General features: G+C 41.2%; 1 protein-coding gene across 3 annotated transcripts in view; it reads left to right on the top strand.

The window, feature by feature from the left end:
- TMEM266 (transmembrane protein 266) overlaps positions 1-20,823 on the top strand; it is a 48,489-nt gene extending 27,666 nt beyond the window's left edge. For 2 of the 3 annotated variants that reach the window (XM_031555300.1, XM_031555299.1), the window contains exons 6-9: positions 2,511-2,567; positions 3,710-3,848; positions 5,099-5,214; positions 13,328-20,823. In XM_031555300.1, the coding sequence (XP_031411160.1) occupies positions 2,511-2,567; positions 3,710-3,848; positions 5,099-5,214; positions 13,328-13,690 (675 nt within the window). In that variant the 3' untranslated portion in view covers positions 13,691-20,823. Of the gene's footprint in view, positions 1-2,510; positions 2,568-3,709; positions 3,849-5,098; positions 5,215-11,651; positions 11,837-13,327 lie in introns of all 3 variants that reach the window. The other variant, XR_002118894.2, reaches the window with a different exon arrangement.
- The last annotated feature ends 1,688 nt before the right edge of the window (positions 20,824-22,511 follow it).

The following is a 22,511-nucleotide window of genomic DNA, read 5'->3' as shown; positions in this document are numbered from 1 at the left end:
CACAAGCCAGAGATGATAAAGAGTGGGTACAAATTATTCTTTCTGGGAAATATGTCAATTAATATTTGATGTTATAAGATACAAGCTGGAGGCAGAAGCTTGATCTTACAGTTTCTGCCAAAGTTTTGTGGCAGTGGAAGGAGGGAAACACTCTGCTGAAGACCCTTTTCGCCCTCTCCCCTCCACTGTTCAGCTCTTGTGCAATCCCTGCCTCATTTTGAAATGCAAAGTTCCCCTGCTTTGCTGGTAGCTAAGCGTGGTGGGCCAGCATCACCTCTGTGCTGCCTCCTTTGGATTTCTTTATGCAGTGGATGATAATGGCACAGCAAATCACTGGGTAGTAAATGGTGCGTTACCAATGCGAGCAGTGAAGTACTTAAAATTATTGAATGTGCTGAGCAGTCAGCTAACAAACGTAACCAGCTCACGCAGACTGAGGGAATGCACACAGCTGGCTCAGCAGAGGACTTGGCCAGGTTTTCCTGCCAAATTGTGGAGAGAATCTGCAGCATCACAGTTCTTCACAAGCTACACTACAGACAGTCAGTGTCGTGCAAGCAACTGTGTCAGCAGTGAACAATGTTGACTTCAAAAGTGCCTTTCTTTTTGAAAAATATGGTTTATTTTTCTTTAATCTGTCCTTACTCCATCTAAAATAAGTTCACAGAAGAGTCTAGTCATTTTTTTATTACTACAGTGGTCAGACTTCTATGTAATAATTTAGCTTTCCTCAGAAAGCATTTCTGATATATTTATATTTGTCTTATCAATATACACACGTACATATCTACATACATAAGGACTTTCTAATTAAAAGCTATCTGATCAAGAAATGTCAAAGCTTTTTTTTTTTTTAGCTTAAAAAAAAAAGGAAAACAAACCTGGCAGTGGTCTTTAACAGAAAAATAAATACTCAGTGATATCTAATGTTTGCATTCAAACCTAGGCACCCCAAAATGCAGAACTGTGTGTATGCAAATGCTGCAGTGCTGGAAAATGCCCAACTGTACTTTGGAATTAAAATGTTCTTTTTGGAGCAGAGACCAGTAGTATTAGAGTTCTTGGTGTCTACATAGAGTCTCATCATTTTTTTTTTAGAGGGAAGAGAGTGCTACGTTTGCTCTTCTGGCTAACAGCTCCGTTTCTCAGCTAGACCTGGACAGTGCTTCACATACAGCACTCCTGAGTGAATGCTGGCTGGCTGACTTTTCTCATTATTTGTGATATGAGACAGGATTTGAAAGCAACATATGTCTCACAGCAGTGTCTTCCTCTGCAAAACAAGTTAAGGTTTGGAGTGCCAAGGTAGAGCTCAGTGTGGTCATCCTGGACCAAGTGAGGCAATTGGGCTCATGGGGTTTGGCAAAACAGTACTGTTCTGAAAAATCTAGTATTGTTACACAGTTAGGTAATGCTTCTGTGTTTCGTGTAAATTCAGAGCTGGTTGGGATTTGAAGATGTTTGCATTTTTAACGAAGAGGTGATATGTATATTCATGTGTATGTATATATATTCATCATATAGTCATTTAGATTCTTCAGCACAGTCCTTGGCACGGTGACCATTCACACGTAGCCTGCCGAGCTCTCTGTCACTGGTACTGGTCTTTAATGGAGAAGAAATTGATTCTTCTTCATAAGTCATAGAGCTGCAGTTAGAATCTTCATCCTGTCATGTCTGCATTCCTTTTATGTGAATTCAATTTCAATCATCAGATTTATTTTCATTTAATTGTCTCCTATAGGCCAGTTTAAAAAAAATAAGGTGGGGGGGAACAACGCCATTGAATTTTTAATTGGAATTCACCATTGGTTCATTCTATGTTCTTTATTTCTCTTTTCTAGTTACTGATCTTACTTACAGCTGTTTGATTATTGGGGAGGATCATAAATATCTTTTTCTCTCTTATCCTATGGCTTTCTGGGACTTCACAGTAAGGCAAGGACTCTGCACTCAGGACAGGCAAGGGGAGAATAAGAGTCTCTGCTCTTCAAATTGATGAAATGTCATCAGCTTTGGGCATGAAGGGAGACAGTGGCTCTTTATTTTCATTAGGCAATAGTAAGCACTAACATATCAAAGATGGCAAGAAATGAGAATCTTCTTACGTTCCAACACAACTGAGGGAGCCCAAGAGTGGATCTTTTGAAGGTTTGGGTTTGTTTGGGCTTTTTTGTTTCTTGTGTATTTGTTTGGTTTATTTATTTTTGGGGGGCTTTTTCTATGGTGATTTGAATCTCACATGTCTAAAAGAAACTTGAGAAGGTTGGAAAGACTGAACATTTGAATTTGGAACTTGTTTATGAAGTTTCACTGAGGTAATATAGTGGTTGGAAAACAGTACTTTATTCTGCTATCCAAAGGTATAGCTATTTCTAGCTCCTTATTATTTAGAAGGGATACAGAATGCTTAGATAAGACAAAAACAAGCCCTTAAATAGGCAAAGGACTAATGTTTATATAAAATTATAGTAATATTAATCATTTTTTTTCCTAATTTATTTTACTAGACTGTTTTGAGAATTGTGGTCCTTGGCATATGGGATTACATTGAAAACAAAATAGAGGTAAGCAGTCCTACTCTTTGCTCTGATTTCCAGGCAGACCATGTGTCTTAATATTCTTAAGAATATTAAGAACTGCTTTGGGTAGCTTTGTTACAGATCTGATGCAGACACCTTTTAATTCAGATAAGTATGCATATTCCTCTCATTGTTTACACGAATGTAAAGCTGTATAATGCAGTTTCCTTTTCTGTGCGCCTCTCAAGGAGTGTGATATTTGGAAATATTTTATTACAAGAGGAGGAGAGGATTGTGGGGTTTTTCCTGTATGTGCCTATGGATTTTATTGGTAGAGCTGTGCCAGTCCAACAGTTGTTATTGCTACCCTGAGATAATGAGCAATATGAGTAAAAAACTTCAAGTGACTTGTGTACATACATTCCTGTAACCAAGTTGAGGTTAGAACTGATTGAAAATCGGTGTATGGTTTTCTGATAGAAAATACTCATTTGGCAAAAACCCCAATTTTAACATAAAGTTATTTTCTTTCTTAAATCTGACTTTTGATGAACACAATTGCCTTTTCTGATCTAATCCACAGTGAAATCATAGAAGTTCTGAACAGTCCACATTCTCCAAATCCTTGAAAATTTTGCTGCCCAATAACAGTGAGAGCAGAAAAACCTTTCTGTCTGGATGCACAGACATTCCCACACGTTTTGTAGTCAGGACATGGCCAAGAGCCATTAAATCACTTTGCACCATCTTTTTCTACTTGCATTCTTGATCTTTTCCTTCAGACAGTACGATCTATGGACAGGGACTTTATTTTGAGGGCAGGGGAGCAAATAATCATGCCAAAAAATAAGTGATAAATATCAATGATAATGAAGGTCTTCAGCTGTAATAGCATTTAGTCTATCATTTACACATGGAGATTCTGGCCAGTCGGTCCAAATACCTCTCTTTTCCTGCCCTCCCACCAGTTTCTCTCCTTACTTCATAAAATGTGGGTGAAGCACTAAAGAATTCTGTCATGCTGCCTTAAAAGGATGCAGTCTTTGTGGGCTTGGCCACTCTCATATCTCTTTCAAATACATACCCTAATTTTATTTCTTTTTGGGGAAATGAGAGCCCTTCATGACCTCAAACAGAAAAGGCAGGGCTTGTGGTTTTCAGGGTTTGAAAACAGTCTTTTTTTCTAGGTGTTTGATGGTGCTGTCATAATCTTGTCCTTGGCACCAATGGTGGCCTCAACAGTGGCTAATGGCCCCAACAGCCCCTGGGATGCTATCAGCCTTATTATCACACTACGAATATGGAGAGTGAAGAGGATCATTGATGGTGAGTGGTGATTCAGTTTGTGACTCCTAGAATTACCTGACAGGCTGGAAAAGCAAACCAAAAAAAAAAGGTGTTAAATACACGAGACGATTGCTTTCCACTGCTTTCCTTTTGTTCCCCTTCCTCTGACATGTGAGAAGTACCAAAGAGGAGAGAGTTATGGCTCCCATGGAGGAGAGCAGGCTCAATTTCATGGCTGTTTTTTCTGTTCCATTTGAGCCTTTACAATTGATTGGTTTAGTTTTTTGTGAGACACTTTCACATCTCCACACATTTCAAGTAAATACATCTGACCTGACATGCTTCCTGTCTCTCACCATCAGGCACCATTCCTAATTCTATGAAATAATTGCTTCCAGTATGCTTTTCCAGCATTTGCCACTCCATCCGTATGTTTTTGCAGCTATATCTGTCTTGCTCCTTTCTTCCCAATCTGTTTTTGGTGTAACTTTTATGTCAGATTCTGGGAACATTTTGTTGTCATGGTAGTTCTGAGCTGAAGGTGCTCTGTGGCAGGTACTACTGTGCTGCATGGCACAATAACTAGGCTTATACTGGTACTGTTTTGCCCAGACCTCTGTCAGGAAACACCGTGAGAGATAAGAACTCCATAGCAAGTCAAGGCTGTGGAGAGCAGAACCAGTGACTGTGCCTGGAAGCAAGGAGTCAAACTGTTATTTCTCTGTAGGCAGAGTTGAGGAAAGGTCTTAGCCCTGTGGCCAAAGTGTCCAAGAAAAGTTCAGGATCTTGTGGAGATTCACAAAATGTCAAAAATCTCCTTTGTCTGCTGTTGCCATCAAGAACTTATTTCGTACCTCCAAGTCTAGGAATTTAATGCTATGGGCTCTGAGGTTGTTCTTTTCCAAAGGAAGCCATGCTGTTCAGGTTTAAAGGGGAAGGCAGCAGCTCCAAACAGAAAATCCTACCTAGCAATTCAGGAAATCTGCTGTAAATACTAGGCAATGTCTGTATTAGCAAAAAGCTAGGAAGAGAATGCAGGATGCATTTCAGCTCAGCCAGGCAATTGGAAATATGACCAAGCAAGATCTGGACCCTGCTTATGACCTGCATTTCATGTGTTAGAAATCCTTCCTCAGAAGAAATACTTCAATTCACTTGCTGTAAGTGAAAATGGTGATTTTTTAATTTAATTTTATTTTTTATGAAGGTGTGTAAAGAATTTCCCTCTGATTTAAAAAATGAAAAAAAGAATCACCATTGGGTTAATTTGAAGTGCTTGTGTTTTCCAGCATATGTCCTTCCAGTGAAAGTGGAGATGGAGATGATGATTCAGCAGTATGAGAAAGCAAAGGTTATTCAGGATGAACAGCTGGAAAGACTAACCCAGATCTGCCAAGAACAAGGGGTAAAGTTCAATTGTCTTTATTTACACACAGCTTGTCATAGAAAATCATACAGTGTATGTACTTTGCTATAATTGAAGGTTTGAAAAGTATCATTAGGATTTCTGTTGCAAAGTGACAGATTTCAACATTAAGGAAATACTAGCTGCAACCAAGATGTTTTTATGCATGGTATTTGTCAAATAGCAGTTGCCTCTATCTGCAGCTATGCGTGTGTTCTTAAGGTGAGGAAAACAGATGTGAGGAATAGAAAAGGAGTGCTTCCAGTATTTGATTTATTGAATGAGTGCAGTTTGACATAATATTCAGAGCATGCAAAATTCATTGCCATTATTGGACACTGCAGCCGTATTAAAACCTTATTCCTTGGAAAAGTACATGCATTTGCATGAAAGCTAATGAATCTCCCTGCTTTAAATGCAGGAGGCTGTTTCCTTTAGGTCAGTCTGAGACTCTTGGCAGACTCAAGATGTTGCACCAGAAACTAGAAGCTTCTGGTGCAGCATATATTTTTTTTTTAGACTCTTCTCAAGACCGCAAATATTCAGTGGCTTGGTCTTTTGAGATAAGGGAAGGTGAAACTTAAAATAGACAGATGTGGGGAAAAAAAGTATAAAGCAATCATTGTGACGATAAGCCAGGCATTTTGAATTACAGAGTCTTATTTAAATGAGTTTGTAAGTAACCTGCTTAGGCAAAGTAGAGCATTTAGATGACTATCAAACCACAACAGAATGATCCTCCAACTGACTTAATTCTCATTTCAAATGCAAGGATAACTAGGAGATGTCCAAATAAAGGCTGGAAGTTTCCAGCATCAGTTCCCATTCCCTACTTCTGGATGGTGTTTTTCAAGTACAAAATGAGGGTTAAGTTGGAGTGGGTCAATCAGTCAAAAACGCTGAAGGGCCTGAGTGGACAGGAGGAGAGGCAACTCATCCCAGCTGTGGAACAGGTACCTAATCTGAATCAGGGATTTATGTGCCCATCTCTCTATTAGCAACCTAAAACCCATCGACAGTCCTCTTCATGGCAACTTTGTGCAGTGATATTGGTAGATTCATGCTTCTGTTACGATCATGAAATGAACAAGAAATGGTATATACCCAGTTTTACAGAGGAGAGAATCTCTTTAGACCAAGTGCAGTAGGCAAATCAGCATTTTCTTGAGTCCCACAGCAGTATTTTGTCTGTCAGCCCATTCTATTAGGTTAAAGTTCTTGACAATCATAAATTTGAAAACATTCATTTTTAGGAACGTTATTATGGAGCTAAGTAATACTCCTACTCCCTAAACAGTTTTCGATGTTGTTCTTTCATAGTCTGAGTGAAGGTAGGCTCATTGTACCAAGCAGGGTTTGGGAGCACTTTTGTCACCCTCCATTCTGCATGCCTGACTTGCAGGATGTCTAACCATAGTAGCCCTAACCTGAGTTCTGATGGTTACAGCATAGCTGTATGTCAAGTACAAAGAATTACTGCTTTGGTAGATGAGTAAATCTGTGAAAACAGAGTAGGTTCTCTCCTAGCTTTCAAGTGTCATCGGCTATGGAAAAATATAGACTGTAGAAAAATGACAGCATACTAATCTTTCATGTTTTACTGTCCTGAGCTCCTGCCAAACAAATGTTTCAGCTGTATAATATGAGGTAAATGTACTAATTTGCTGCAGTTAGCAACAGAAGACATTGACACAAGTACTGCATTCTTCGTAAATTAATAGATTCATAATTCAGTCAAGAACAAGTTTGTCAGCGTTATAATATTCACATTGGCATTGTATACGGTATCTGGTGGGGGAAAAAAAGTCTCCTAAGGATATTTGATGTCTAAAATTCTGCCAGGTTTTTGCTTTTTCGTTTGATTACCTGTCCCAGTCTCTTGAAGGATTGCTTGTTCTTGGGATTTGAGTGAGCATGTCTATGTTTTTGCATCCAGGGGTTGCCTACAGCAGTCTGGCTGCTCTTAAATCTGGAGGTCCAGCAGGAAGGGATTCCTGGTTGCCTTGTCTGCAAGGCACCTACTATCTCTATCACAAGCAGATGAGATAGCAGGGAGCTGCCAAGAGCCTGTAGGGGGCTGACCTGGTGCCTTTAACACATGCAGGGCATCTCCCCTCTGAGTATACAGCCTCTCTGAGAAGCCCCATGCCTTTGTGTTTTGAAGCTGGTACTTAACACTTGACAGGCAAATAGCCTTCCTGTCACAGGTGAGGTTTTTAACTTGTGTTTGTGAGCTGTGTTATTTTCCTTATGCTGAGCTGTGTGATTTAAGTCCTTGTTCTGCATGTACACGAAGGGGAGGAATTTAAGTCACAAAAGCAGCCTCCATCTGACATTTCTCTCAATGTAGGTTTGTTGAGTGGATTGTGTCTTGTAATTAACTTAAACATAACTAAATGTACATCTTAACAACATGGTCAATTTAAATTGGCTTGAGTTAGTATGGCTGTTAGGAGTATTTTCCTTGTTCTCTTTCTGCCAACCTGTCTTTTCCTGTTTACTTGCACAAATGCATGTGAGGAAACAGATCTGGAGAGTGATTGGGTTATAATTAATGTAACAGATTTGATTGGTTTTGTAGGAGTTGCATCTAGAGCCTAGTTCATCCCACATTGCAGAATTGGTTCTGTTGATCAAAGGTAGAAAATGAGGAAGGGAAGATGAGTGCATAGGAATGAAAGGAAAGCAAAACCTGTTTACCAGTTTGTACTAGTAGTGGCTTTTGTGTGCGTGTTTGTATTGGCTTTTTGTTGTTGTTGTTTTTAATCTGTCTAGTTTTGTGTGTCGGCTGTATATATTTTTTGGCCAGTGATAGGGTATCACAACTGCTAAGTATTATTCCATTCCTGAGTGACATTGGAGACATATTCTGCAAGCATGAAAACTCCTTCCAGTGCTGATTTTTGGCTAGCCATACGTCTAAAAAACAATGTATTTTATAAATTATAGATGCATGGGCCACAACTTTGGTCTCTGCATAGCCCTGCTGAAACTGTTTCAATAGTTAGCTGTCTTATGTCTTTCTTGGCCAGAGAATAAATCAAAAAGGAGTGGAGCATGAGATGGTTAAGAGAGAAAATACTAAAGGATTTGAAAAACTTTGCCCATCACAGTAACAGGGATTTCTAAAAATGGGTGAGAGATTAGAAAGTCTCACTACAATCACTATCAAACATATAGAAAGAGTATTTTCCTGATGGTTTCATTTTATCAGTTTAATAACTAAGTTTTATCAATTTAAGAAATCAAATTATAAAGGAAATATATATATATATAGTGCATATATATACACACAAAATTTTATTAGCAGTGCAAATTCCAGTTCAAATTTATTTTGAAATCATCTGTAAAGGAACTTCTATTTCTGATGATAAATCTGTTTACCTGATCTTTTCTGTTAAATTTTCATGTCGTTCAGCTGAATACAGTCCAGCCCAGACTATGTACCACAAGAGCTCCTTTTCTGTCAGCTCTTGTAGTACAGGGTTTTTCATCATTCTCAAAACTGTAAGAACTATGGAAGCTGTAATTTCTTTTTTATCTTGGAATATAATTTGTACATCAGCTGCTAGTCTAATGACAGGGCTATTTAGCTGGTAAAATTACCTATTGGAGAAATAACTTATGTTATCTTTTTGCAATAATTCTAATTCATGTCTAACTACCAGTCATTTTCTTGGTAAGTGGAAGGCAGCCAAGGTCATCCCGTGTTTCATTCTGCCCATAAATCATTTGTTTGCAAACATCTCCTGATTTTTATTGTTACCAACAATGACTGAACTAATGGAAGTAAACATTGGATTGCATCCCAATGGCAGATAAGTTTCAGGGCAGGGCATTCTATACAGACAGCTCTCATAGAATGGAACAAAGTTATTAGTCTGCATTAGACACAAATAAGCTTTTGACTAAAATGTTCATTGATTTCTTTGAAATTGTCAGTCATCCTCTGTTGCGAAACCATTAAGGGAAGTTCTATATGACTCACTGCTAAGTCTGTCCCTTTTTGAGTCTTGTGCATGTGTAAAACATCAGATGGGAGGAGTGGAACTTTTTATGCAACCAGCCATATAAAGTGAGTCGTTACATAGAGCTCTAGGTATCTCTGTCATTTTACCTGCTTATAAATAATTACCTAATGTGTTTGTGAAGTGAGGAGGCACACGAGCATGCCCCATAGTTCTTTCTGGTTTGTTTCCTGTCAAAATATTGCTAATCTTGACAACAAGAAGTCAGTTTAAGTTTGCAGTCAATTAGCTTTCTCATCTGGCCTGACAATGTAGTTGCTTATTCTTACATGAAATGATCTTTATTTCCCTTTATCTTGATAGTAAATATATTTTCACGTAAGCCGTGTGCATCACACCTTTATACTGCACATCTCATTCCATATAATTATAAAAGTCTACTCCAGCAGCAGTGTGCATAAAAGACAGATCATTAACACACACACACACATCTATAGTTTTAGCATAGTCTTATTTTGCCTGCTCTGAAGAAATTGTCTTAATTTTCTGCATCCTCCCAAGTCTGGATTTAAGAAATGTAGCCCAGTGCTTGTGAGATCACACCTGGAGTGCTGTCACACTTAGAAGAAAAATACTTGAACACAATGACAGCAGTGATGTTCAGGGCTGAAGCACACAGTGTAGGATAACAAGCTGCAGGAGCTGGGCTCGTTCAGCCTTAGGAAGAGGAGATGGAGCAGGATCTTACTGCTGCCTTTGGCTCCCTCGTGGGTAGTGCAGCCAGGTTCTGCTTATATAAATTTCAAACAGTTAAGCCTTTGTAGGTTGCCTCAAAATACAAAACATAACTTCCTCAGTGCAGCTCTCTCGCCGCTGTGTTCATGCTGCCCAGGTCTACACTTCAGATAGCTGCATCAGCTCCTGCTGCAAATAGAAATTTCATGTGTTTAGCTTTGGCCCAGAATTTTCAGTTAAAAAGATCATTATATTTTACACCCTCTGCTGATTTATTTAACCTTCCCTGGCCTGCGTGGTATGGAGTCAGAGCAATCTCATTAGCTCTTTTACACATTAGAGCTGCCCAAGGTCAGTGTTCAATATAATGTTCAGTAGATACAAGCACCTACCAGGTAATTTGCTCACGCAGTCTTTCATTGAATCATGCCCATAAGGGACACACGCTTCTTTCAGACTTAACCTTTGTTTTGTTGGGTTGCTTTTAGTGGTAAAAACTGCATGCCAGCTTCAGCAGAACTTGGGATAATTTTTAATAGTTGTGAACAATCAGTACTGAAATGATTTCCTGGGTGTGTGCACACCCTTTCATGAGCTAAAAGCTTTTCTGTGTAATTTTTCTTAGATATTTTAACAAACGTCCTTTCACTTTCTTGAATCAATCTGGATAGCAAGTGGTGATTTTCTGAGTGTGCTACCTTGGAGTGAGAGTTTTGGTCTGCATTTGTGAGCAGTGTACTGAATTGGGTTTTGGCACTGTCTTACATTCCGTAATTTGCTAACAGAGTTTTGGTTCTGCATCTCTGTGGAATGTGTGTGTGTGTGTATATATACGTATGTATTTGTATATGTATACAGATATATATATGTATATATGTGTATAGATCACTTGGCAGCAGTAACAAATGTGTAAGTAACAAAAAGAAAATGTGGGAGTGCAACAGGCACTGTTATTACCATTAATAGCCTCTTCTAACAAATAAAAATACATTTACATGCATGATAGTATTTAATTCTGCCTTCTCACTGTTTAAATGGGTACACAGACATCAGGGCAAACGTGAGCCCTGGAAGCTGTCCATCTGAAATACTACAAAAGAGGAAGAGAGAGACCTTGTTAAGCAGCTGAAGCTGTGCAGTTTGGTAGGCAATGCTGGTTCCTGCTGTTATCTGACTGAATAGCTGATGGTTGTTATTTACACGATGGTGAAGTCCAGAGCAGAGTGCTGCTTTACTGTGCCTGTGGATTTAATCCTCGTGTCTGTGCTTACCAATCTCCTGTGGATGAGGGAAGCACTGTGTTAGCCGAGGTACCCATCCTGGGTTTCAGCTTCTGGAACATAACATCATGAGCAGGTGCATCCTCTGCTGCTGGAGCCACAGGCATGTATTTCTGTTCTTTAAACATAAGATGGCAGCAAAGCCCCTTCTGTTGATGCTACCAGAGTGTCTGTTCACCTGGAGAGCAGTGATCATTTTCCCTGTGGATTCCACTTCATTTTCCCTACAAATACTAAATAAAGAATTGCTTGTACAAAGTGGAATTGCCTAGTGGGGCCATCACAGGCAATGCTTACCAAGTGCTGCTTGGTCGGTATGCCAGGCTGAGTGGTTCATAGCTTGTTGGCAAAGCCCAAGTAAAAATGTCCAGATTTATGAGGAAGAGTCTGCAAGGGTGTCTTTCTCCCTTTGAAGGTGAAATACGAAGTATTTATCGTTTCTATTTCTTTCTAGGACTCAGGAACAGAACCTGGGAAAGTATTCCCCACTTACTACTTTCTAGCTGATAGATAAAGACAGAAACCACAGATGGAAGCTGCTGCAGAGATTTCCTTGCAGGGACTGAGGAGCAGAAAAGCATTTTTACATTTGTTGATGCTACCTGACTGCTACTGCCAGTTGACCTTTGATTAAGAGCGGTGAGCATTGCACACTGTCTGCATCTGCCAGACCTCTTTCCGCTGATTTAAGGAGAGAAAGATCTGCTTTTTTTGTTTGATCTCTGCAGCAGGTGGTTTGAATGTGATCCAGAGAGCTTAAACTGCCCTTCTGCTCTCTGGATTTGAGTCTCTCACTGGGCCTTCTCATTCCTGTCAGCTCCTTTCTTTATGCTTTGGAAAGCAGATAGTTTCCAGATACGGCAATTTGAATTCCTTTTTCTTTTTCCTCCTTTCTTTTTAAAGTCTGAGAAAGCTTTGTCATGTTTCCCCTTAAGCTGCCTGCCCAGGTTAGAGGAGCTGCTGGTGCTCTGCAGTGTGCCTGGAATGCATACTCTGTCTCATGTGGACAGCAGTCAAGCAAACCAGGTCTGCTGACAGTCCCAAAATCTGATGGCACGGCAGACTCGAATCAGCATCTGAGAAGCAAGAGCCAGGCCCAGATTCATTTAGCCTACATGCTGTTACACACTGGTTTTCAAGCATGGAGGTGCTAGTTCCATCTCTGTTGTAAACACAAAGTGACAGGTGCAGTGTGGCTTGCTGGAGCAAGCATCACACTCTGGCTTCTCAGGCCTTGAACAAAGGGAGACCAGCACTGCTATACTTTAAATGCCTTAACCTATTACTTACCTCATTTGCTTCCCCCTTTCAGATCCTCTGTAATTATGCACGACTTGGTACTGCCATATTACTGATCTTAAAAAGAGTTTGAAAAGGAAAAATCTGTTGTAATGTGGCTGTGCTGGATAAGGGGAGGGATGGTGAGATTCTGTGGTGCTTATATAAAAGTTTGAATTGTCTCTGCACTTTAGAAAAATGATTTTCCTTCTTGCATTATGGAAGACTTATCAAACTGTACCAGGTAACTTTTGTCATCTTAATTGTATCTGCTTTTTGGACAAATCCTATCCTGACTGCAGAATGTCAGTAAGTGCTATAGCTCCTAAACTTGAGTGAACAGAAAAGTGGCAACGTGCCCCGGGGTTTTCTTCCTGCTGTGGAGTACAGAAGACTTCAGGTTGGAAGGAGACTGCAGTGTCCCCTTGCCTAAAGTTAGTGTGGGAGAATAATTCACCCTGTCATAGTCTAGCAGATTAGAGATGTTTGTCAGGTATGTAAATACCTAAATGCTTACAAAGGATGCTCTTCTGTGAAGATTTCTTTCAGTTTGACAGTTACATCTGTAAGAAATTGTCCAAAAGCATATCTCCAGGAGGAAGACATGTACAAAATAGAGGACCACATGACTTGGTGATTATTTTTTAGATGATGTGACAATAATCCAACTCACCTGAGCTGCAGGATAGCATCAGTAACATGGACTCAAATGCTAGCATAGTCACGTTGTGTTTGCTGTTAGCAGTCTGTAGTAGTTGAGTGGTAAACTGAATAATAGGTACCAAACTGTAAAATATGGACTTGTAGCCACATTCATATGACATCAGTACCTGCTGTTGTTTTTTCTTCTAGTTTGAGATCAGGCAGCTGAGGGCCCACCTTGCTCAGCAAGATTTGGACCTGGCTGCAGAGAGAGAGGCTGCGCTGCAGGTCCCACACGTACTGAACAAGCAGAGCAGCAACAGGTACAAGGTGGTTGCCACTGAAGACTCAGATGATGAAGCCACTGAGACCATCACTGAGTTGCAGTCTCCACGAGGTGAGTGCTGCCTGTGTGCTGCTATCCACGGCACTATTGTTCCCTTTCATGGAGTGACTGAACCTACTACTTTCCCTCTGCTAGTGAATTTATTCATTTCCCTGGAGACTGCATTTTCCCATTTTTGCAAAGAAGCTGTATCTGCTCCAAAGTGGCAGAAGCTGTTGCATTTTTGAGCAGATTCTTACTAGAGCCAATGAAACAACTCTGGATGAAAATGACAGCAATATACCTTCCCAATGTCCTCATGATTGTATCCCTCAAACACTAAAGCAGCAGCAGCAGCCAAATCAGAATAGGCAAAGCAGTAATCACTCAGAGTTAAAAGTAGGGAAATTGAGAAGAACTGGAAAACAATTTCAGACTTTGGTTGCTTGCAATTCTGTGGTTTAGGGAGGACTTAGGGCTGTTCTAAATTGATGTCATGTCTCTCAGTTTTTACTTTGTCTGCTCAGAAGCCTGATGCATAAGTCAGCTACTGGTGTTCATAGTGTTGTCTTTTCTCATACTGGTTTTAAAAGTATCATGTTACATGTATTAGGCCAGATTACCCTTGCCTGTAAGTCTATTGACAGGACAGATTGCCTACATTAGGAGTTAATTTGGGTGATTTTTTTATCTTTTTTTTTGGCCATCATCACGAAGAGTCTGGTGTCTGCTGGGAGATACTCAAGTTCTTGTGTTCAATAAATGTTTAAATGTACTAAGAGATGTGGTTTAGTGGGGAAATGGTAGTGGAAGTTGGACTGGATGATCTTGGGGGTCTTTTCCAACGTTGGTGATTCTATGATTCTAAGTGTTGTGATATGGATTAGAAATATAAGTGGATAACTGCAGATGTGCAAATCCATAGAAACCTGCGTGTTGTATTTTATTCTGTGTTCTCTGTAATATTTTATGAATTAATGGAAACAAGACAATCTCTCTTCTACTAGTTCCAGCCATCCTGCTGGCTGCACCACATCTCCGTTTGCCTTCCAGGTGGTGTGGCTGCCCACTCACCAGCAGTGAAGCTTGCCTTGGTTGGAGGCTTATGCTCTCACTAAGTGGTTTAAAACGAAGTGGTTAAAAATGCTGGACAGCTCAGCTGTGTTTAGGCTGGTGCAAGGAAAGGAACATTTGCACACTGTAGGCAGCTCCTGTGCCTGTGCTGAGGAGCAGTCCTGTGGGTTGTCTTTTAGGTGAGATGTGTGGTTCACGGGAATACTAACACTTATATTTACCTACACCCTTTTTTTATTATCCCTGAAGTGCTAGACCAGAAGGCTTTATTGGACAGGATGTAGCTGCTTTATCCATGTTTCCCAATGCTCATGGTGGGGGGAGAGAATGTGCCATGATCTCACTGGTGGTTAATGTAATATTTCATGTAGTAATTTTTTATCATAATGATACCCATTGGACATCCCAATTTTCTTGTTTCAGTAGATGAGCAGTGCGTGGATATGCCTGAATTAGAGGTTTAGTTGGTACCTTTATTTGGTCAACTCCTCAGAATTTAAGGCATAGAAATATTTTAATCAAAAGCCATAGGAGAAAAAGCTTACCAGATTCTTTGAAACTATCTTTTTTTTCATTCTCTACACAGTAATGAAAGTTGCTTCTGTTTTGTCCTCTGTAGTAATGTCTGAGCACTAACCACAATTCAGCCATTAATTATTCCTGATTTGAAATTGTATTTAAAAGCAGGCAGTTGAGCAGACTGTCCCCTAAAATGCATTTCCCCCTTTTTGTAGGATTTCAGAGATTTCCCCAGTGGATATATTATAATTTATGCATGCGTTCCTTGAGGGTTACATTTGGAATTGGAGATTGTTGTGCACAATTAGAAGGAGACTTGCTGAAATTACAGTGCTATGGAGATTTATCTGATTTTTTTTTTCTGTCCAAAGTATTTGTTCCAGATTAACACAAGTACTCATGGTTAGTTTCTCACTGTAAAATGCTGGCTACACGTGCATCAAAGTAGACACATAATCCTGGTTTCTATATTGTTAGGTTACATGATTCATTAGAGCAAGTCATGCTTTTCACTGGGAAAAAAAATGCATCCAGCAAATAAGAAAGCATGCACTACTTCACACATCAGGTAAGGTGCAGTTATCTTGCGTTTAAACATTCGTACTGAGAATGTAGAATTAATTTTTGGTTCCCAGAAGTCAACCAAAAACACAAGGAAATATTTTTTGTGCATCACACTATACATTATATACAAAGCTTTTGCAGATGAATTCTTATGAGCTAAGTTTAACAAGCTAAGTTTAGGTGACTCCACGTCTTACAATTAAAAAGAAAGAATGTCCTATGGCCTTATTGCAAGGGACAGCCACCTGTGATAGTCTGCCATTATGGTGGAGTACTGACAAGGGGGACCAAGATCAAACTCCCAGCAATAATATTCAGTGCTTTAATCCATAATCCTCGGAACAGTCAACTGAGGCAGAGGATTTTGCATGTAGTTGTCTGCATTATTTTGCAGAGAAAAGAAATAATCATGTAGCACATCCATTATCACAAGGCTTTGAATGCTATTGTAGCAATGCTGACTTAGAAATTGCTTCTGTGTAAGTTACAGGACTTCTAAACCTTATTTAACAGCTTGATAAGGCAGTTACCCCAGAAAAGAAAGTCATTCCGTGAGCCAGCCCTGCCTGGTTCTTTTACCTCCTCACCTCAATTGGGTCTTTGCTCTCCAGTAACATGCTGGCTGTTGTAGCAGTAGCTTTCTCTGGTACCACTTTTTGGCATCCTATAAGTATTTACAACCATGGCTGTTTTCACCAACACACACATTGGATAACCTGGATGTGATACACCACATAGAGGAAGAGCATGTCTTCAGCTCAAGAGTCCATTTGCACAGCATGGAATGGGTATGTGGATGATGTAGGATCTCCTATGTTCAGGGCTTTCCCACCACTTCTACCTGGAGCTGTAAGCCACCAGTGTTTTCACCCCTACTTATTAGGTCAAGGGTTATGTATTGCAAGTTACCCTCTCTTATCAGACCACAGCAGGAATTCCACTTTAACATCCACTTTAACTGTGTTTTTTTTTCCCTTCTTTAATACTCCGGAGTGACTACTGCAGTTAATCATTCTGTGGGCCACATGGCATTTGTGAGCTTTGAGAAACATCTGCAATTGCCTATTGCAGTGACTAGTTTGAAGAGAAGTAAGGGACCAGTTTGCTAATACTGCTAAAAGAAAAGCTGCAATTCAAAGTCAGAATTCAGCTGTCAGGCAAAACAGGCTCAGGAGAGGCTCTTCCTTTCTGCTCTGGCAGAACACGACCCTTACATACAACACCTGAGGGTAGGGTATGGCATAGAATGTATATGTTTGTGCCAAACTTAACTTTGTCAGCCTTCAAAAAAAATTGCCATCTTTGGAAGAGCTCTGGATTCTGCCAAACCAGCAAGCTTTAGTTGGCTGGAGAACATACTGCATGCAAAAATGGGATATTCCATCTCAAGCTAATCTTATTTCCCCCGTCTACACTGAACAATGGAAACATTCAGTGCAGAATACTTCATCATGGAGGGGTTAGGGAATAAGAAAGCATTCAGTCTTTTTATTCATTTCCATACCTGGGAGTTTTATGGCATAGTGCATAAGTTAAAGCTCCTTGGGGACAGCTGTAGCTTGTACTCTGGTATTTACCCTGGATTTCGTGCAACAATTTACTACAGCATTCAGGTAAGTCAAGTAACCCAGCATCATGTGGTACACACAACACCTCTGGGAATTTGAGCAGAGGCACGCAGTGTGGCCAGCACCAGGAGCTTACTGCGTGTGCTGTTCTGTAGCTTCCCACACATATCCTTGCCCAAGAGGGGAGTGGATTGGCAATGCTGAGCTCTGCTCTCTGTGACAGCAACAGGACCCAAGGAAATGGCATGGAGCTGTGTCAGGGGAGAGCCAGGTGGGGGTTAGTGGAGGTGGCCATGGCCAGCACTCTCAGGTTTTGGATTTGGGGTGGTCCTTTATGGAGCCTGGGTTAGACTCGATCCCTTCCAACTCGGGTTATCCTGTGATTCTGGCCAAATGGTCAGCAGGCGCTGAAAGTGTCCCATAACTCCCTAACTGATACTCTGTGCCTGTTCTTGATGTATTGCATCTTCAGACACTGAAGAAGAATCCTAAGACAGTAGGAATAACTCTGGAAAAAGCATGGATATATGCTAATTACGACTTAATTTGGCTAAGAGGCAGGAAATGTTTCAACTTTATTTTCTTTGAATGGAGGTTTTATTTGTCCAGCCAACAAACTGGACTCCAGAGTAGCCAGACATGAAGGCTGACACACAGGTATCAGCATGCAGATCAAAGGCTGTCATTGTCACTGCCAGAGAAAGTGATGCCCTCGAGAGAAGGGAGGACTCTGGAAGCCACAAGCCCGGGGCATCACTGTGACATTTGCTGCCCTGTAAGCATCTTATTTGGCTTCCCTGCCTCAGTTTCTATAGCGTGACTTGAATGATGATGGTACTCACAGACTTCAAAATAGCACTGTGGGGTTTGTAAAGAGCTGGGGATGAACACTGTTGCATGTGGGTACTACATGTGCCTCCTATTTTATTATGTTGGCTCACGATGTTGGAGAGAGATGTTGGTGATATGGCAGTAGAGGTTGAACATTCCTGCCAATGCTCCATTACATTTGGTATAGCTGGGAATTTGCTCTGTCAAATGGCATTATTGTGCTCTTTGTAGCTGTTGTAGTTTCTGTGGAAACAAATTGGAGGCATTACTTTTGGAGCACCCGATGTATCCTATCTGCTCATCTCTAAATGCTGAAGGAGGTTTTTTCTCTTCTTGAATTCCTGCAGCGTACAGCATGGAACCAGTTATGGTCAGAATAAAATCCAACATTTTCTGCTCCTGCACAAATCATTTTTACTGTTCAGTTTACAAACCTCCAGCTCCAGGGAATGCTGGGTTCACAGTACCCCATCCAGCCATTAATACTTCCTTCCAAAATTTATTATTCTTTAATCTCCCTCATAATATATGAATTACAGTCCCTAGAGGAAATTCCTCATTTTCCTGCATATGTCATTGCTGTTTGGGAAATTCTACAGCACTGCCATAGTTTAAAAGCAGTATGGCACCCTTGTACTTATTTGAGCAAGAACTGGATCCCATATTCTGTTACTTCCCATGGCAGAACGGTGATTTTAGCTATTCAGAGCGGAATTTCTGTTTCTGGGGGATTAGCAGTGTTTTTCTTTGGGGGACTGCTGCAATTTACGGTCATTCTTAGAGAACAGAGAAGCTTACTCTTCCCGTAGGCACTAACGTGTTCTGCAAGTGAAGAAAGTGGGATATTGGGAGGGGAAAACGACCTATTCTGGTGCTCCAGAAGGTTTCCCTTAAGATTACTCATTTGCTGTCTGAGAAGGCAAAGTGGGGCACTGCAAAGGATTCTGTCAGTTGTTGCTTGCAAGGCAAGTTAAACACTTGGGATTGTCGTGCTTAAGCCAGTTCCTGAGGTGATCCTCTGTTAGTGGTGTGAGGAGAGCCCTGTCACTGCAGGACAGTAGATCATAAATAGGGTTTTTTTTTAATGTTGGAATGTATCTGCTTTGAAGTCTACTCCTATTAATGGTTATATCTTTAGAGCACTCCACTTCCTGGTCAAATTCTAGGTTTCTTGGAAAGATTGAGGATTTGGCTTCTCTATAGGTACCCATTTTAGGCTTTTTTGGTTCTCTGCACTGATCTTCCAAGCAGAAATCATAGGAATTAGACATCAAGTAACACTTAAGTAAGTGTATTTGCAGTTGGTGGAGTGAGGCTCTTGGATTTCGTGTTCACCAAATTGGCAGGGCAGAAACTTTCCACTTCAGAAGCTCTATCACGCACATGAGGTTGAAGTTGTCTGCCATCATACACGGGGATGTGAAGGTATTGCTGGCAGTTAAAGGAGCACAACTGGAACGCTTCCACTGCCCAAGCATGTAACTCCTTCTGTAATAATCCCTTTCACAAATGGGTTGTTCTCCAGTGTGAAAGCAGTGAGATACGGTGCTGTCTGATGGCATTAGAACCCTGCACCTCACTCTCCTAAAGCATTAGATGCTTTCTCTAACCCCTGCTCTGCCCTCATTCGTTGCCAGTTCATGAGTTTGTTCTTGAGTCCTCTTACTTAAATTATCCTTCTCTGTCCCTGCTGATTACCCTGATGGTTATTTTGTTGATATCCATGTTTTTTCTCAACATTTGTTTTTCTCAATGCAGCAAACAGCCATTTTGCAGATAGGCCCAAACTCCTCTGTTTGATCCACACTGTCACAAGCCAGCTCAGGTACAGATCTGCTGCTCCCTACTCACAGAGAACAAGGCTGGAAAAAGAGCACACAGGGGTCCCCCTGGCCATCCCACACCTAAAGGTGTGGCTGTGCCCACACACAGGTGTTCTGCATCTCAGCCCTGTTCTTTGCACACTGCTCTGTTGCAGCATGACCTGCTGCACTGATCTTCCATGTCTTCAGTTTCCCTTCCCACAATGATGCTTCATCTCAGGTTAGAACCACGCTGACTCTGTGGCTCTGCTTTCTGTGCAAGGCAACTGCAGCAGTTGCTCTCATGGTGGATTATTCCGCGTGCTCAGGCAGCCATCCAACCTGTGCTGGCTGGACACGTATGTGGATGGAAGCCATGTGAGCACAGCACTGCGTGGCAACCTGCCTTTGTGTGAACGTCTCCTGGAAGGGATGAACTGGCTGCTGGTATTTCCTGTTGGCACAAACTTTCTATGTTGCTAGAGGGAAATGTAGAAACACCTTTTGGGGCCAGCAAAGCAGAGGGGAACACATTCTTTTTGGGTCATCTTACTTGAGACCAGGAAGGTGAAGGAGGCACAGCTCAGAGTGTGCGCGTGCCCTAATAAATGAATGCACAAGTGAGCGGTGCCATGGGCTGTCGGAGCAGTGTAGCTGTCATCACTGCTCTTATTTCTGCAAGTGTTCAGGGGACAACAGCTTGGTCCTATAACTTCTGCTCTGAAAAAACTTTCCTGCTCAGTATCTTAGTGGCTTTTATTGGAAAGTGTATTTTATCCTATGCTTCTCTCCTAACTGCTTCTAGATGGTGGTACTTGGAGGAAAAGAAGCCAGTGTCGGGTAGGTAGCAATGGAAGTGGAAGAGCTCCTTTAGAAGCCTCTCTGTGCAGATCACTGCCTTTTGGAGGAAGGTGCAGCCAGGGATTGCTCTGCTTGGTGAGAGATTGCTTAGCTGGAAGGAACCCTGTGGTTCAGAACGTGCAACTTTGGGATGGAAGGCAGTATAACCAGTGACAATACAAATACGAAGTAAAATATTTTAATAACTGTATGGGAACTTTAATAACTTTTAATAACTTGTATGGGAACTGAACTGCTGATTGAGCACCTGTGGAAAGGACCTGGTCAGCCCTGGGAGCACAGGCAATTGAAGGCAATTCAGCTATGTGATAGGAAAGGGTGGAGCCTGGCTGCACCTCTCTTAGACCTCATTTAAGGGTTGATTGCTACTGGGGAAGGATCTCTGGTTGGAGATTTCTCCCTTGTGGAGTTTTCCCTGCAAGCTTGGATCTTCAGAGAAGGATGAGCACTTTCCCTTTCTCTTTAACACCTTTCCATCGCTACAGTCCCTTTGTCACTACGCCTCCTGTATTGCTATTCCACCACATTGATCTCTACGATTGTTACAATAACTAATTCTGTTTTTTTTGAAGTTATTTTTTAAAGGCCTCTAATCATGTAGATGTGCAAATGGTATTTGTTTTGTACAGAGGTTTTGCAGTCATTGATGAAACAACTGAAGGTCACTGTTGGGAGATTACAGAACTAAAAAAGAGATCTGCCTTGGTCAGAATGTCATTTATGTGCTTCAGCAAATTTATGAGGTTTTTACAGGGCCAAGAGAGAGAGATTAGAGTGTTTTCTCTCGGGTCAGATGAGATTATATGGGACTGTACTCCAAATGGTTTATTGCTCCCTAAACCATTTGTGATGGAGATGTAATCTGAATCTCGGAGGGAAAGAAGATAAAATCCTGTAGCTTTCAGGCAGATCCCAACCAAGGGCTTCATGTTGTTTCAGTAACAGAGATTTGCTTGGCAAGCAAAGAGAGGGCTTATTGCCCTTCTTGATTGGGCTTTGCTGCACTTTTACAGCCTCACAGAGGTGCTTGGCTGCAGCACCAGGGAGAGCTGTTCTGGATTTATGTGAGGTAGGCAGGAGTCTGAATGGCACTCCTGCCCGTGCTTCCTTCTGTCCAGTGGGGCTCCAGGCCCTGCTGGAGGCAACAGGCAGATGTGGCTCTGAGGGGATACATTGATGGTGGGGCTCCCAAAATCCTGAGCTGCCAAAAAGTTTTAAAAACAGAGAATGAAGTGCTGTGTTAAGACCACTGCTTTTCTGTAGCTGAAGCTCAAGTATCCCGAGAACGGAAAACACTCCATGCTGTGAGCAGTCTCCTCCTTGTGCAGGAGCTGTTCTCCCTCACTTATACCCACCTCCTCCTGACACTGTGCTCCTCATCCTTCTGGCTGCTCACAGTGGGGACTTCACGGTAAATCACCACGAAGTTCCGAAGCAGTTCCCCAGTAACGTGCAATACTGTACTTTCAGTTTGTGTGCACATTGTGTATGCACAAGTGGTTGCTTTCAGTTTTGTCTTGGTAGCACTCTTAGGCTCCCAGCTTTCAGCGAGCGGGGTATCATCAGAGATAAGTGGGATTGTTTATAGCCTCTTATGCCCCGAAACAGCTGTGACTCCCTGTGGCCAAGATGAGTTTGTTAGTTGTCAGTTTGCCTTAATGTAATCGTTCAGAAACCTAATCTGTTGCTGAAATATTTATCCTGCTCTTGTTATTCCAAAACTCTGTATTGTTTTTATTCATAAGGAACTCCTCAAGGTTAGAAAAAGAAGTATTTCATATTTTATGCACGCACATGCATGTTTGTATTATTTACACAGACAGATGCACACAAACATATATATATATATA

The sequence above is a fragment of the Meleagris gallopavo genome, chromosome 12 (assembly GCF_000146605.3).
Source record: "Meleagris gallopavo isolate NT-WF06-2002-E0010 breed Aviagen turkey brand Nicholas breeding stock chromosome 12, Turkey_5.1, whole genome shotgun sequence".
Taxonomy (NCBI): domain Eukaryota; kingdom Metazoa; phylum Chordata; class Aves; order Galliformes; family Phasianidae; genus Meleagris; species Meleagris gallopavo.
This window is presented reverse-complemented; position numbering and strand designations above follow the sequence as displayed.